The following is a 17,186-nucleotide window of genomic DNA, read 5'->3' as shown; positions in this document are numbered from 1 at the left end:
CTGTGTTCTATTTCCACTATCAGAGACAGTTACTGCTTCTGAATGCCACTTGCTCATACCCTCCAACACTTCTCCGATGAAAATAGGAACTTCCTATTCTACACCATCCAACTTTTATCTATTGAAAATAGGGATGTCCAAAGGAAAAGCTGGATATTCCAAGATCAAATTAGAAACCTGGATGGCTTTTCCAGGGATGTCCCTGGAAAATAGGGAAACGTGGAGGGAACCACAAGTAGGAAGAGGTGCAGTTGCCCTCAGCAGAGGTGGATTTAGGGGAGTACAATCAGTTCAGTCACGTTTGGCATGGAGCCTTGGAAGCACCACTGGGGACCCCATAACTATGATTTAGAATGGTGTGTGAGAGGCAGGGAGCACTGAATTTTGATGTTGCACAGGGCACTGCTGAATTTTGACACCCCAAGGTCCACCACAGCCCTCAGGACCTACTTGTGGGTTCTCCAGGGGCATCCAGCTGGCCATTGTGAGAGCAGTGTGTTAAGAACATAAGAAAAGCCTGCTGGATCAGGCCAATGGCCCTTCTAGTCCAGCATCCTTTTCTCATAGTGGCCAACCAGATGCCTGTGGGAAACTGTGATAGCCTAGATGGACCTTTGGCATAATCCAGCAGGGTTGTTCCTATGTTCTTATGATTGCAAAAGTAGCCCTCACACTTTAGAAGCAGAAGGCCTATGGCTGGTGAGCAACTATGGGAAAAGGCTATTGTGAGCTTTATAGAAGCAAGAAACAGGAAGCTTAACTAGATAGGCTCTGGGACTGATCAAGAAAGCTTTTATTATGTTGCATATTCTCTGTTACCTTGAATTCCTACAACGGGGACTCATGCATATTCCAGTATTTCTTGAGATACCAAAGTGGCAAATGTTTTTGCAGGCATTATCCTCTCCGAAGAAATAAAGACGGGTTTGCTGTACTCATTTCAATTGACACTGGGAGGTCGACTGATTGTATTTTTGCCTAATTTGTGGGGCCATCTAGGACAGTATTGCGATGTTATATTGTTCTATTACTTTGTAAAGTGCACCGGGGCTGTATGGGAATTGCGTTTAAATGATTTGTTAATATTGCAAGTACAAAAGGAAATGAGAAGAAGGGAACCTTTGCCAGCCTCGGAAAGCTATAAATTCTGCACTGTTCAGGAGAGATAAAGCGATGCTGCGCGAAGCATTTTGAAAAGGGCAGTGGAAGCTTTATGGTGTAAACACATTTAATGCATCCCTACATTTTAAACAAAAGCAAAAGTTTGAAAATGCCAGCACCACCACATTAAACATATTACTGTGGATAGAACTATGCTGAAGACCAAAGGGACCTTTCCATACTTCATGTATCAAGATGAAAGAAAACCATTACGAAATTATGTGTTTATTCATTTATTGAATTTCTGTGCCACTCTTCTTCTGAGGATCACAGGGCTGGATGGTTTCCTGTGTGGAATCTAGTAGAAGAGGCTGCTAAGCAGTCAAGCCAGTTCATTTGTTAAGGTGATGGTCTTAGCTGGCCAACCAAGCACTGCTATTTACCGTATCCGGACAGGTTGCTCTGTTGCCATAGAGACAGAATCATAGCATCATAGAGTTGGAAGCATCATCTAGTCCAACCCACTGCAACACAGGAATCTTTTCCCCCAACATGGGGCTTGAAACCCTAACCCTGAGATTAAGAGTCTCATGCTCTAGTGACTGAGGGTGAATCTTTCCCCACCTCACCTGGCTAGATGCCAGATGCCAGACCAAACCTGGAGTACTGTGTCAAGCTCTGGGCATCTCAGGTTAAGAAGAATATTGACAAGCAGGGGCATGGACAGAGTAGGGCAACCAAGATGATCAAGGGTCTGGAAACCCAACCTCAGGAGGAATGGTTGAAGGTGCTGGATATGTTTAGCCTGGAAAGGAGGAGACTGAGAGGAGAGGAGATATGATAGCCATCTTCAAATATCACATGGAAGATGGAGCAAGCTTGTTTTCTCCTGCTCTGGTGGGTAGGACTCAAACCAATGGCTTGAAGTTACAATAAAGGAGACTCTAACTAAACATGAGGAGAAACTTTCTGACAGTAAGAGCTGTTTGACAGTGGAATGGTCTCCCTTGGGAGGTTGGAGCCTCTCCTTCCTTGGAGGTTTTTAAGCAGAGGTTGGATAGCCATCTGTCATGGATGTTTAGCTAAGATTCCTGCATTGCAGAAGGCCGGACTAGTTGACTTTTGCATGGCTGGGATGCACCCAATTGTTCAAAGGTGAGGAACAACACCCTCCTCTGGCCATATTAACCTTCCTGTGGCCTGCAGAAAGTTGCCTGTGAGTAAATGCAGCCCTTAGGCTGAAAAATCCCTTGACTTTGGGGTGGACAATGGTGCGTTGGGTGGAAGCAGAACTAATTTTCTTGTTCTCACATCCATGTTCTGCTTATTCAAGTGTGTAATACCCTGAAGAGAGCTTTGGAGCACCCCCAGTTCATGTATCTGTCTGGCACCTGCTCATTAGCTTTCATTGTGCCGGATCCAACCCAACCTTTGCGCTGCTCTGCTTTGCTGAATCAGACCCAAACTTCTCTGCTGACTAATTCAATTAGTTTTCCTTTGACAAGGAGAGATGAGCAGGCGATTGATTTTGCAAAGGTTAATATTTCACATTGCCATGTCATCAGACCTGTTAATAACCGTCTCATGTTCCATTTGAACTATTTAAGTCATCTCTTTCAGGACTGCAAATTATATATTTAGAAAGCAGAACCAATCCATCTTGGCGAAAATAAAGGGCTTCATTCAATGCAAATCATGCGCTATTCAGCAATGCTTAAAATTGTGGTCATTCTGCCCCCGCAAAGGGTCAATAACTACCTTGATAATTGCATACTTGCACTGTTGTTTGTCGGCTTTCAAAATAAAGACACTTAATTAGAATTCAGAGGACAATATGATCATTATGTGGTTGTATGTGTACGTGTGTGCTTCTGTCTGTGCCAATGTTGGTTGGTGGGGCAGCGGAGGCTGATAAGACTAGTCTCTGACATTCAAATCCAAATCAATACTACTTACAAAACATTTAAGCTTCCGTGGGCAACATTGCCAGGCCCCAATAATTTGCGTCATTTTGCAAAATTATAGTTATAGATGCAGCAGGAGTCATGAATTTGCTCTATTATTACTCATAACTGTGCTTTCCATTTATGCCCCCTCCCCCCACCCTGCACACAAAACTATTGATTATGTAGCTGTGCTTATTCTGTTTCTATCTCCCCAGCTTCCTCCCCCATCACTTTTCTAAAGAGGGTAAAACATGGGTTGTCAGTGCAGGGCCCACAGGTGGACTTTAGCCCCTCCTAGGGGCCCAGGTGTCCCACCTCTCCACACCTTCCATGTTGAGAGTAGGCTTGGGAACGTTAACTATTGCCTCTCCAGCTGCATTCTCCAGTAAGATCACAATCACATTAGGCTGGGGGGCAGGGGAGAGAAAAAGCAAGAACAATAACAACTCTTTTCAGCCTAAACGCTGGTGGGGAGGAAGCAACTTCAGTATGCATCCATGTGCATAGTTGTGTGACAACTGTGCCAGGTGAATGGTGCTTGCAACAGTTTGCAAATGTGCCCACGAGTCCCAAATATTTGGCAGCCCCTGGCATTAAGGACTGGCGCTGGAGTAGACTGAATTGTTTTCCCCATGCTGAAGCCCATCAATATCATGTTCCATAAGATATATAAGAAGAACTGCAATAGCTTTGAGAGCCAGCCTTCTTCCTCCTCCTCCTCCTCCTCCTCCTCCTCCTCCTCCTCTTCTTCTTCTTCTTCTTCTTCTTCTTCTTCTTCTTCTTCTTCCTCCTCCTCCTCCTCCTCCTCCTCCTCCTCCTCCTCTTCCTCCTCCTCCTCCTCTATGGGTTTTATAAACAAGAATAATGTTAAACAAATAAGTATACCAAGTTTTCTCATGTCATTTGTATATCACAAAAATAGCATAATAAATGTGGAAATATATCTACATGTTTCATTATTAGTGGTTGATGTATAAGTTCTTGGTTTATGAACTGGTTTAAACAATTAGGAAGAAAAAAAGGGGGGAAAGAGGGGTCGGGTGGTTACACTTCTATTATTCTACTTAGTGTGCCAGCCTGCTTCTTAAAGTCTTTCTGTGGTGTTCAAAAGCCATGAGAATGAGTTGGAGGATATTGGAAAGATCAATACACATTTCTATTTTTGCAAATCAGTTGTCTCCCATGTGATGCATGTTGAATGTTATTTTCACTTATATACACATTTTATGCAAATGCTTACCTAACATGTTTGTGTTTGCACACAATGATTGGTTGGAGAGCCACATCATGAAATTTGGAGAGGTGTGAATTTCAAGGCATAGCTGAGTTTGGGTTCTCGTTTTGGTTGAAGGCGGGGCAAATTCCTTCCTTCTCCCTACCCATGGGGGGCACATCTCTTGAACGCCATACACTCTTTGGCCACACTGACACCCCTATTTGCATACATCTGATATGAAACCCATCATGTTCTAGGAGACTGTTTTTGATGCCCATTTTGAGTCCCTGTCCAGCTTTCAGCCAGTGCTGCCATCTCTATCACTCATCCTGCTTCCCCAAATGCATCACTTGCTGAGATGCTTGAACTAGCAATGCCAAGAGCGAAATCAAGTGCTCTGCAAAGGCATGCCACTGTCTTCTTGCTAACCTATAGGCATACTGCCAATTTCATGATTGAGAAACGTGGGTTTTGGAATGGATTCAGACATGGGAGGCTCTAGTAAGGAAGGCAAGGTCTAACAACTAAGAGTATATACAATGGGATTTGTGTCCATAAATACACCAAACTTTGGAAATGAGCACAACTGGGGCAGCTTCTTGGAATTTACTGCTCTGCTGATAATGGGAAGAAGGCCGAGGAAGGCCTCGTTTCCCATTCATTCGTGTTCAGTATTGAACAGATTCCCATTGCATTAAACATTATGGAGTCTTGCAGTGCTAAGATAATACACTGAATGTGCCCATTTGGGCTCTGCGTGCCATTAAACTAAATAGAATCATATTTCATGCATGATTTCCACCTGGTTATTCAGTGGTGGGTCCGAGAAGGTAGGACGGGAAAGTGGAAATAAAAAATATTTTTTTGTCAGGTGGCATTTCCCTATGATTTTAAATGCCTTATTAAGGCACCCATAAGGATGAACCACTCTGATGAGCTGGGCATATTAAGAGATGTTTCTGCCCTTGCTCTTGTTAATACAGACATTTGTATACTGAACAATACAAGGAGAACCATTAAGATCCTCTGCAAATAACATAAGGAGCCATACGTTGTCTAATAAACAAAGTTTTTAAGTGCTGCTGAGAATGAGCAGGCATTGGGTTGGGCAATCGATCAAGAAAGGAACAGTCTGGCAGCAACTAAAGGTAAGCTTTAGGTGTTGCAGGAAGCAGAGGAAAAAGTTTCAAAGGCAGCGGAGACAAAGTATGTGAAAAATGTACTGGAGGAATCCTAGTTACAGGTAGATAGCCATGTTGGTCTGCTGTAGTTGAAACAAAATAAAAAAAAAAAATCCTTCCAGTAGCACCTTAGAGACCAACTAAGTAAGTTATTGGTATGAGCTGACTAAGTATGGTATCTGGAGAAGTGTACATGTACACAATTTTTTTTTATTTGGAGGAATCCTGTTGCTGGTTCCATTTTCCCTCTGTGCATGTGTCATAAGGTAGCCTTTCAGACTTCAGACAGATATCATATTTTTATTTCTATGCTTGTCGTTTAGTCGTGTCTGACTCTTCATGACCCCATGGACCAGAGCACGCCAGGCCCTCCTGTATTCCACTGCCTCCCCCAGTTTGGTCAAACTCACGTTGGTAGCTTCAAGAACACTGTCCAAGCATCTTGTACTCTGTCATCCCCATCTCCTTGTGCCCTCATTGTTTCCCAACATCAGGGTATTTTCCAGGGAGTGTCTTCTCATGAGGTGGCCAAAGTATTGGAGCCTCAGCTTCAGGATCTGTCCTTCCAGTGAGCACTCAGGGCTGATTTCCTTCAGAATGAGTAGGTTTGATCTTCTTGCAGTCCATGGGACTCTCAAGAGTCTCCTCCAGCACCATAATTCAAAAGCATCAATTCTTTGGCGATCAGCCTTCTTTATGGTTCAGCTCTCACTTCCATACATCACTACTGGGAAAACCATAGCTTTAACTATACGGACCTTTGTCGGCAAGGTGATGTCTCTGCTTTTTAGCATATTTGTATGCTACTTTCCCATAATTAAAGCCATGCTCAAGGCAGCTTATAACATGAAAATATTTACATTATTACCAACAAGCAAAGTAGTCATAAAAAATAAATAAAATACATCAAAATGCACACAACCAAATTGAACAATTTCCACATAAATCATAGCAAGAACTAAAAATAAAGATACAAAAAATTAACATCAATAACAGCAGCAGCAGCAGCAACAACAACAACAACAACAGCAACCTATACCCCTATGCAATACCTCAATCCAAGGGTTTGTAGAAAAAAGTGTGGAAATATAAGCTTTTATCCTTTTAAAAGATGCCTTTTTGAGTTCCACAACTTCCCTTTTCCTCAATCGAATGAAAAGACCACCTGTGTGGTAAATTAAAAATGGTTTACTTACAAACTCTCCAAAGGTCAGATTCATATGTTTTTCCATAAATAAGCCAGAAAAGTTATGCAGGCAGTAAAACTTTGTTTAGTTGCAAAAGTGGTGAAAGTTCCTAAATTATTGGCATAGGAACTCAAGAGAGACTTGTGTCTAAATTTCAGCAGTGAGCTGAACCTCTTCACATGCTGAGCTTTTTAGGTAGACAGGGGAAACAAAGGCTTGATCACCTAGTCCCTCCTAAGGTGAGCTAAGTCTTGCAGGACGGCTTACTCTCTATTGGTTTAACCCCTTCACGCATTAATTAAACAGGCATGTTAGTAATATGAGGCTGGTTATCCCACAGAACATCTACACGAAGATGAGGTTGATGGAGTTGAAGGCCACTAAGAGCTGTTTGACAGTGGAATGGTGGTGGTCTCTCCTTCCTTGGAGATTTTTAAGCAGAGGTTGGATGTGTCAGGAGCTCAGCCTACACTCAAGTAGGACCCCGGTAGAGACACGTGCCCGACTGGCATGTTTCCTCCCTCCTGGTCGATCATTCGGGAGCTTCAAAAGCATTCTTCTGCCCAAACATCACAGCGACCGATGCCAACTGACACCGGCACACTTAGGGAACTGCAGAGTCTTTGCAGCTTGTGTGACAGACCTCAGCAACTCAGCATTTTGGCTAATCTCCTTTATTTACATATAAACACACACGGAGCACTGCAACATGGCTCCCTCTTCTCTAGCATCAGACAGCAAAGAGAAAGAACAAAGGACAATAGTCCCACTTCACGGAACACAGTAACACAAACATCCTGTCTCCATCACTTCCCACTCTGTGGAGTCAAAACATACTCCCTCATGTGATAGACAAAAATCCCATGACTGCAATCATAGAGCAGGAATTCTAACAGGATGGCCATCAGTCAAGGGTGCTTTTGTTCAGATTCCCACATTGCAGGGGGTTGGACTAGATGACCCTTGGGGTAACTTCCAACTCTAAAATCCTATGATTGTATCTGGAGGGCCACAAACTCCCCATCCCTGCTGTAGAGGGAGCCCCCTGCCCTGGATGTTGACTTGGGGTGGGGCCAGCAGGATAATCATGATCCCCCTCCCCCCGAGTTACTAGCTGATGGATTTTTCTCATGAGAACAGCTCTACTTTGGCAGATATTAGCAGGAACCAGGAGAGAGCTATGGGCTTTCTGATTAAAAGGTAAAGGTAAAGGTACCCCTGCTTTCTGATTATGATCATGCTATATTCCTGAACATTTTGCCAACGGACGAACTCTAATGGACACAAATCCTCAAGCGAAAAGCAGGGAGAGTTTGTTTGCTCGGCCTGCTTCAAAGTCACCTCTGGCATGCTTTAAAAAGTGTTTAAAAGGATATTTGATATTTTACTGTCAAATAATTTTGTTGTCAGGATTACAGCATGGCCGCTTGATATATGGCCTCATTTATGTGCTCTCTGGCTATAAATTCAACCCCATAAAAATTAATTGCAGGAGAGAGAGAGAGAGAGAGAGAGAGAAAGAGAGAAAGTTGAGCTGGCTTATTAAAGAGTTTCAGTTGGGGGGGATGCATGGTTTGAATCCAATGTGTGGTTGCCTGATCTGGGTATCACAGATAAGGCCTTGGGTACAGACCAACCAGCATGCAAAGTGATGGAACAGTGAAATACTACTTTAGCATTAAATGCTTTCTGAGCACTGACTTTTAATATGGCACTTCCATCAATAATTTGATAGGTGTGTTGCCTTTCAGGATATGCAAAACCTCTCATTCTGGAAGTTTTGAGTATTCGCCGCATCTAAAATAGCCACAGTTCTCTCTTGCTCATCCTCCCATTCTCATATTGGCTAACCATGTTCCTGTGCATAGGTGCCAGCTCCCTGTGGACCTGGGTGCCCGAGCACCCACAAGATTCCTCATGAAGGGGACAGGCACCCACAAATTGGACACGGGGCCAAGCTGGCACTCCTGTGGGAAACAGGCAAGCAGGGCTTGAACATAAGAACACTCTCCCCTCCTGTGACCGCCAGCAACTGATACTCAGAAGTATTACTGCCTCTAACCATATAGACAGAGCATAGCTATTGTAGTTAACAGGTAGAGCCTGGCTGTCAATGGTACCCCAGAGAAAGACAGAGAAGCTGGAGAATTTTGGTTTGATTCTAACACAAACATACCCGATTCACTCTTCCCAAAACAATATGCAACCAGAAATGTAGCTATCTTTCAAAACTCATTTTCCTGGTTTTCTTTTCTTTCTTTCTTTTTTAAAAAATGCAGTTCTCAAACAACAACAACAAAAAGTGTATAGAAAACTGTCTATTAGGGAAGAAGGTGCATGGATGCATCTATTTGTGAAATAAATGTATTTTTATTTTTGCCATGCAAAGATGCAGCCTATTGGGTAAAGTTGCTTTCAAAATGCATGCATTAGGGATAATTGCATACAAAAAAATGATATTTTAAGAGAAAAATCAAACTAAAATGCTGGCAATTTTGTAAAGTCTGTCAAGAAAATAAATCACAAACATCACTCTGCATGTGCAATAATTTCCTTGGATATTACTGTTTATGTGACAAGTGACAAATAAATTGAAATCATCACCAGCATCTCATTTTTGCTAGTGCTATATCCAGCCATTGCATACCCAAATACCCACCAGTGCTGTGGATCCCAGATTCTATGCTCAGTGGTTTTTAATAGCATCTCTCTCTCTCTGGGTTTATAGTTGGCACACCTGCTTGCTAGATGCCAAGAAGAGGTGCACACAGATCATCTTAGGTTTATAGCTCTGAACATGCTCGAGTCCTTCTCAAGAGATTGGCAGATCAATCAAAATAGGAGCAAAAAAGGGGGGGGGGGGACAGATCAGGACTAGGCAAGGCATGAATAGCAGTTGGGAGAGGGCCTGACAGGGACTGGCTTTGAGATGCAGGGTTTGCCTTAACAACGCTGAGGTTATAAAATCAAACTCAGCAGGGCAGCAGCCTAGATTTATTGCATGTCATGTGGATCAAAAGTTAATGCAGGCAGTTGACGAATACTTGATACCCAGCAGGTTCGCAAATATAACAGGCCCCGACAGTGCAGTGTTGAGGCTTGCCAACTTAATTAAGTTAGGATTGAATGCCCATGGACAGCATCTCATAATAGCTGGCAAAAAACAAAGGCGGGGTGGGATACCGGAGTGTCAGGTTTATAAGAGCAGTTCTTTTCTCTCTTGACTGTCAGGTGGCCAACATAAGCTGCCCCATACAGTCAGAGGAACCAGCAGGGCCAGCTCAAGACTTTTTGCTCCCTGAGAGAGAGAGAACCACCAAGTGCCCAAGGCCAGTATTTCAGGGAAGGGGCTTTGAGCTCAGTGGCAGATTATCTGCCTTGCATACAGAAGGTCCTGGGTTCAACCTCCAGCTTCTCTGGGTAGATCTGGAGAAGACACCTTGTCTGAAGTCCTGGGGAGCCACTACCAGTCATCGTAGACCAGAAAAGAAAACGTAGGCAGATAAAGGTAATTACTACTTCATGCAGCTGTCAGTATGTCAAGTCCCTAGTCTGGGTCAATCCACATGTCCAAAGTCCTAACCAAAACATCCAAGCTGAGGACCCTCAACATGGGCAGTTGAGCAGATACAGCACCTCAGCTCTGCTGCCCTTTTGTACTTGGAATGCTGATTGCAGCATGTGACCCTCACCTGTTTTAAGCCTGTTCCAGCTGAAGAATCACACACCTCCTCCCAGAGCTTGTGAGCCCCAAGTGGCCAGCTAGTGAGGGCTGTGGGCCCTTATTGTGGGAATGTTCAGGGAGGCAGGAGAGGATATATTGTTTATTAATATCCTTCCTAACTAGCAAGTTCTATAACTTAGCAGAGTTTTAAACAGTCTCCTTTTTAACGCACAGCGGGTAGCTGGTTGCAGGCTTGTTTAAGCTTCTCAATATGGATTCCTGGTAAGATCCCTAATTTTCCCTCTTAAAAGAATGAACATGCCACAATCTTATTTAAGATATATAAAAGTAGTTTACTCACAGCAACATCAGTTCACAGATGGATCCCTGAAAGCAGACTTATTTACAGATATATATATACATGTGGATCTATCCCATATGGAGATACAGTGGTACTTTGGTTTACAACCATAATCTGCTCTGCAGGTCCGGTTTGTAAACCAAAGCAGGTTGTAAGCCAAGGTGCACTTTTGCCAATGGGGCCTCAAAAATAAATAAATGGTTGTAATCCAAAAAATAAATAAATAAATAGGGTTGTAATCCAAAAAAAGGGATACACACTTCAGGGTTTGACATGGTTGTTATCCAAAACAGTTGTAATCAAAAACGGTTGCAAACCAAGGTACCACTGTAGTTTCTTTGTCCTCTGTTGACTGAAAACCAACAGGGCATCTCTGGCTAAAAAGCTGCTTCAACAAAGAGAGGAAGTCGAAGAAGAGAGAGATGGCTGCTTGCCTTGTCCTTTTGTTTTACCTGGACAGGTAAGGTCACACCCACCTATAGTCACAAGCAAAGGAAGTATGTCCAGCCAGGAGGAAACAGGAAGTTTGTGACCAAACATTCCCTTGCATGTCCACTCTAGGAAAACAAGGAATGTTGTACTTACTGCTACTTATGTATCACATCCCACACTGCCTCAGCCTTTTGGAGCACCCTGCCTGCTGTCCCTTACGCCTCAGAGCCCACCATGTTTGTGGAGACAGGGACCCTTCTGGCTCTGGTGATGGGTCCTGCTGCTCCGGTTCCTGTGCACTGATCCCCATCCCCACATCACCCTCTGTCATTCCATGAGTACTTCCTAGATCAATTTCTCCTTCCCTGTTTGCAGCTTGCCCTGGCATGCTCCAGCCCCAGCTACCCCCCTCACCGGCATCCTCTTCCTCCTCCCCATTTTTCCTACTAGTTCATGAAAGCAGCATATACTTAAGCTATGGAATTCATTGCTGTAGTAGGCAGTGATGGTCACCAGCTTGGATGGTAGAGCCATAGATCCACTTCAGGGATTGGTCTCAGCAAGGAAGGTGATCGGGAGGTTGGTGAGTACCTTCTCCTGGGAAAATGCGACTGGTGGTTAGGGTAGGTGCCAGTATTTACATGGGGTTTCCCCACCTGGTGTGTGCCTCTTTTTCCTGCCTGATATCCTGCCCACTCAATGGCCGGACAACCACAGATCACTCTGGGCAATCCACCCTGAGCTATAGCAGTCCATGGCTGTTTGTACTCAGTGTGTCCATTACATGAGTCCAGTGATTTTTTTTCTTAAAAAAAAAAATGTTTAGGGATACTCTCATTTTGACTCAAGAAAATCACCATTTTATAGTTCGAATCAGGAAAAAATAAATACAGTAAATGGACAAAAGTACGAAGAACATGTATTACCTCATATTACACAGCTGACAGCTCACAGTGACTTCCACATTGGCATCAGGCTGTGTGCACTAACATCTTCCCAATTCCTCTGCTTGCGTGTTGGTGTCCATTGCTAGATGTTGTCCTTTCAAAAACCATGAGTTTACATACACTGAAGGCTTAAACTAACTCACTGAGGCCAAACTTCCATCAGTAAAAACACCACACGTCCACATTCCACACTGTTTCACACATTAAACACTCACTTCCGTCTGAGACTCAGAAAACACCGGGAAAGGAAAGGAAGCCGCCATCAGAGGTGGTAACAACAAAACTTCCCAATTAAAAAAAAAATAGTTTCTTCTCCCCTTAGATTCACAAAATGTTTAGGGGTATGCGTACCCCTGTGTTCCCCACCCCCACCCCCCAAAAGCACCGTCTGAGTCCTTCTGAGTGTGTCTGGTTTGGCTTGGCCAGGACTCAGCTGAATTGGCTGCACAAAACTAATACATATATGGGAAGGGGGAGTTGTGGAGGTCACAGAAAACCACTTGCCCCTCCCTCCAAAAATTACCATCACAATAGCACAGCTTCACAGTGGCAGATCTGAAGGAGCCGTCAGTAATTACTGATATATATATATATTTAATATACATATTAAAAAGGGGTGGGGAATGGTTGGGCTATAAAACCTTTTTGACATCACAGTTGAAGACCTATGGGATCAGTTGGGTTTTGTAAAAAAATTATTGGGCTGCTAGCTGCATCCATGGGTTTGCCTCCCATGGTACAGATCCTGCGCTGAACAGGGAGTTGACTTCCAAAGTCCCTTCCGACTCAATAATTCTATGGTTTTGTTTCACTGATTTTGATATGATTCTTGCAAGTCCTCTCAGAGCCTACAAATGTGATTCAAATGTTTTAAAAGCAAATTAAAGACAATGCAAAAATACCACTGTATTGCTGGGCTGAGTTATATGAATTAGCTTTTCAATCTTATGCATGTTTGCTCAAAAGCAAATCCTACTGAGTTCAATGGGGATTACTCCCAGGTAAGTGGGATAGGACTTAAGCACTAATTCTGTCTGGGCAGAGCTCTCTGTTGTACTAAGAAGACAAATGCCTTTTTCTAAGAATTATCATCAGAATTTTCTTATTAAGGAAATGAAAACACAATTAACCTAAGCACCTTAATCTCTTGCACATCTTAATTTGCTGTGTTTCTGTTTTTCTGCTCAGAACTGCCTTGACCCCAGAATAATAAAATGAGACTTCCAAATTTGAGATGAGAAGATAGAGGCAGGATCAGTCAGAGCTGAGATAAGCAAGGAGCAGCATTGAAGGATTTGTCTAATTATACATTGTTTCATGCTAACTTCCCTGAGCAGTTGGAAGTTCCAATGGCATCAGCCTTCACAAAAGAGAGCTTGGAGACTTGTGATGTTTTTGTAAGATCTAGGGATGAGGAAAAGCATTGATTCCCATTCTCATTTAAAGCTGAATCCACCTAATTTGCACTTTCCAGAACAATGTGCAAACTGAAACACAGCCAACCTTTGAAATTCAAGCTTCTACGTATGTTGCGATACAGTTCTCCAGCCAATAGATGTGCAGAAAAATGCATATATTCGGGTAATTGTGCACAAAAATGCATAATGTTATGAGTTTCTGGGTGCCAGACTCCCCTAAATTCCTGGGTCCAGGGAAGACACAAGATCTACCCACCTTGGAAGAATGGCAGATACAAGTAATAGACTATATGGAATTGGCAGAAATGACCGGCAGAATCCGAGATCAAGGAGAAGAGTTGGTGGAAGAAGACTGGAAGAAGTTCAAAGTTTATCTACAAAATCATTGTAAAATCTATGAGTGCTAAGGGCAGTGTAAATGAAATGATGGGGTTCCAGTGATTAGGATAAGGAAGAGTATAAAGGGAAAGATAAAGGATAAAACGAATTTGAATGAGCTTGCTGAAAAAACTTTTAAAGTGGAATACAAGAAGGGAAGGCGGGAGGAAGCAAGGAAAATAAGGTTTTGAAGACTATTAGAATGAACCAGAGTTTTCTTTTAATGTTTCTTCTATTATTAAGTTGAATCTTTTGTATGTTTTTGTTTTTTATGTTTTTTTGATATTGTTTGTATTTCTGATGTTTGTTGTTTGTTGTTTCGAAGTTTGTTATATTTTGTGAAACTTAATAAATATCACTAAATTCCTGGGTCCAGAGGGTGTTAGAATGCAATCAAGGCTGGGAGTTAAACTAGACTATATTCCTAATTCCCGGACACAGCTTCCCATGTTCAGGAGATCAGCAGGGAGATGAGCCATTAAGAAAGCAAAGAGAAGGTAATGGGCCATTAAGAAAGCAGATGGAAAATGGATGAGGGTCCCTTACTCAACTCAGAGTGAGTTAGAAGACAAAGTCAGAGTTTAAGTTTGAGTTGAGTGTGATGTGGAGGAGAAAAGGTTGCAGGCTGTTAAAGGCAGCAAGCTGGAGAGAAGGTTAGAGCACAATGGTTGATTTCTGTTTGAATCCAAGGTTGCAGCAATGGGAGAAACAAGACTCGCTTGGGGTATTAATGCTGTAAACCTCTCCATTGTAGGCTCAGGTTGTATATATGTGTAAGTAGACCATATGCCATAAAGACACCACAGTCTCCACTGGGCCTCATTCCCAAAAGGAAACACAAATCCTGGGAAAGCATCTAGAACCCCTGGAATCTTGCACCACTCAAGAGTTTGGGGTTGCATGCAAAATTCTGTCAGCAACTTTGAAGAAAAGAATCAGCAGCAATCTGATTTGAACATTTGGAGAACTGAGTTTTGGGGAAAGTGTGCTGGCCGATGAACATATGAATCTGCCTCAAAAAGGGACAGAGCTTTGGTTCACAGAATTGTAGAGTTGGAATGGAACACCAAGGGAAATCTACTCTCCCCCCCCCCCACAATGCAGGAACTGCAGAAGTTAATGACTTGAAGAGTCCAAGATATGGCCCAGCAGAGGGAGGAACAGTTGGATATTAATTTAGATTGAACTTTTGACCACTTTGAAGAATTTTTATATATACAACTGACAGGTAAACAGCTGGAAGTTATTTTTATCTGTCTTTGACCTACAGTATTTTCCTTTCCCCCCTTACTTCCATTTTTTCTCTTTATTCAATTACTACTTTCTTTAATATTTTCTCTCTTTGTATTTTGGTAAGAATTGCATGAAGATGAAGATGGCGGACAGCTGGTGAAAGACCCCAGGGTGAGAGGGGGGGGAGGCAAATGGTCCCAGGTAAGAGATGAGTGAGTACATCAGGCATCCCCAACCTGCGACCCTCCAGATGTTTTGGCCTACAACTCTCATGACCCCTAGCTAACAGGACCAGTGGTCAGGGATGATGGGACCTGTGGTGTGTGAAACACAGAGAAGTCAAATACAACATTCCTAAAGTGGACATGTTTAGATATGAAGAGGGATGTTTGTCCAGCCAGTAGATAAACTTCCTGTTTCCTCCTGTGCTGGGACAAATTTCTTCTACATGTGACCAGAGGTGGGCGTGACTTTACCTGTGCAGGTAACAAAAGCACAGGCCTGGCCACCACATCTCTCTCTTCTCCATTTTGCTTTCATCAAAGAAGCATCAGCCTAAGATGTTCTCTTGGTTTCCAGCCAAGAGAGGACAAAGGAACTATCTCCTTATGGGATAGATTCCAGGTGTATATGTTTTGTAACTTAAGTCTGCCTTCTGGGATCCATTTGTGAACAGAATGTGAGTAAACTATTTTTATACAAGACTGTGTTGTGTCTATTCCTTTTTAGGAGGGAATAAAGGGGAATTACCAGGAAACTTATTTTAGAGGCTTAAACAAGCCTGGCAACAAGTTATCCACTGTGTAAGTTTAAAAAGGGTGAATGTTACTCTGCTAAATTAAAGAACTTGTTAACGCAAGTTGGAAAGGATATAATTAAACAATATATCCTCTCCCGCCTCCCTGGACATTCCCACAGGAATTGTAGTCCAAAACATCTGGAGGGCCGAAGGCTGGAGATGCCTGGAGTACATCCTTCTCTGTATGGGATAAAGTTAGGATATCTCTGCGAGAGAGGACTCTGTATTCATTTAGCTCTTTACTTTTCTTCTTTTTTCCTCTCTCCCTCTTTTTTTTATACTGTTTTTTTGTTTAGATTAGTTTAGTTTGGTGTGTTTTTTAATGTAACATGAAAAGTTTTAATAAAACTTTATTTAAAAAAGGAATATGCCACTAACTTGGTGCCACATCAATGGGGTGGTTTTCACTGAGCTATCAAGACAAGGGAATCCAGCCATCAATGGGGTCTTTATCCTGGAGTCAATACCACTACATGAAATAGAGGTTTTAATTTAATTTAATTGAACTAGTTTAATTTGAATGAGAATGGAAACCAATGATGATTTTTAAAAACAACAACCTCTTGGGAAATGTGGCATCAACATGGCCCAAGATGCAAACAGGTTAAATTTGGACTTAAAAACAACAACAACACCCTTATCCCCCTCCCACCTAGAAGCAACCTGCCCTCTCTTTTCTCTCCCTTTCTCTTCTTTTTAATATAACATTTCTCCCAAAGCATTATTCATTTTGATAGCCAGAAACAGCACAGCGCATAAATAGGAGAAAGCCATTCATTTGTGAAAAATGATACCGAGCGTGACTGAGAAGATAAATTCTTCATGTAAGTGTAGGGGGGGGGGAGAGAAGAAGAAGGAGAAGAAAGTATGTTACAACTTTTCATGTCATGCATATCTTCTCGTTTTACATCGCCCTCAGCTACAGAGCAAGTATCTGCGCTTGAGTTAGGTGTTGGGCATAGACTGCAGATTTAAATATCTCTTGAAGTTGGCTTTAAAGGACTGGTCATTCCAGTGGTTTCCCATGAAGGTTTTGAACAGGGCAGATGCTGGCCAGTTCAAGGCAGTCAGATGTAGGAGCTGGTCATTTATGCATCACCACACACACACACACACACACACACACAGAGAGAGAGAGAGACAGACAGACAGACAGACAGACAGACAGACAGACAGACAGACAGATAAATAGAAAGACAGACAGACAGACAGAGGCAGAATTGCATAACATATGCATCTACTAATTTGTAGATGTCAGGTAACTATGATTTAAATGCAGCCACAGAAATATAGCAGCATGGAATTGTAGAGTTGGAAGGGAAG

At 42.6% G+C, this 17,186-nt stretch overlaps 1 protein-coding gene and 1 long non-coding RNA gene across 2 annotated transcripts in view; one reads left to right on the top strand and one right to left on the bottom strand.

Moving 5' to 3' along the window:
* Nucleotides 1-13,603, top strand: part of LOC307226462 — a 32,513-nt gene extending 18,910 nt beyond the window's left edge. The window contains exons 2-3 of the long non-coding RNA XR_013843449.1: nucleotides 9,863-10,139; nucleotides 13,224-13,603. This is a non-coding gene — a long non-coding RNA (uncharacterized lncRNA). The remainder of the gene's footprint in view (nucleotides 1-9,862; nucleotides 10,140-13,223) is intronic.
* A 3,112-nt stretch (nucleotides 13,604-16,715) lies between these two features.
* The window catches only part of RIT2 (Ras like without CAAX 2), a 272,454-nt gene continuing 271,983 nt past the window's right edge, over nucleotides 16,716-17,186 (bottom strand). The window contains exon 5 of the mRNA XM_079995109.1: nucleotides 16,716-16,943. Coding sequence (XP_079851235.1) covers nucleotides 16,809-16,943 — 135 coding nt within the window. The 3' untranslated portion in view covers nucleotides 16,716-16,808. The remainder of the gene's footprint in view (nucleotides 16,944-17,186) is intronic.

This window comes from Podarcis cretensis, assembly GCF_951804945.1.
Source record: "Podarcis cretensis genome assembly, chromosome: 11".
NCBI classification, from domain to species: Eukaryota; Metazoa; Chordata; class Lepidosauria; order Squamata; family Lacertidae; genus Podarcis; species Podarcis cretensis.
This window is presented reverse-complemented; position numbering and strand designations above follow the sequence as displayed.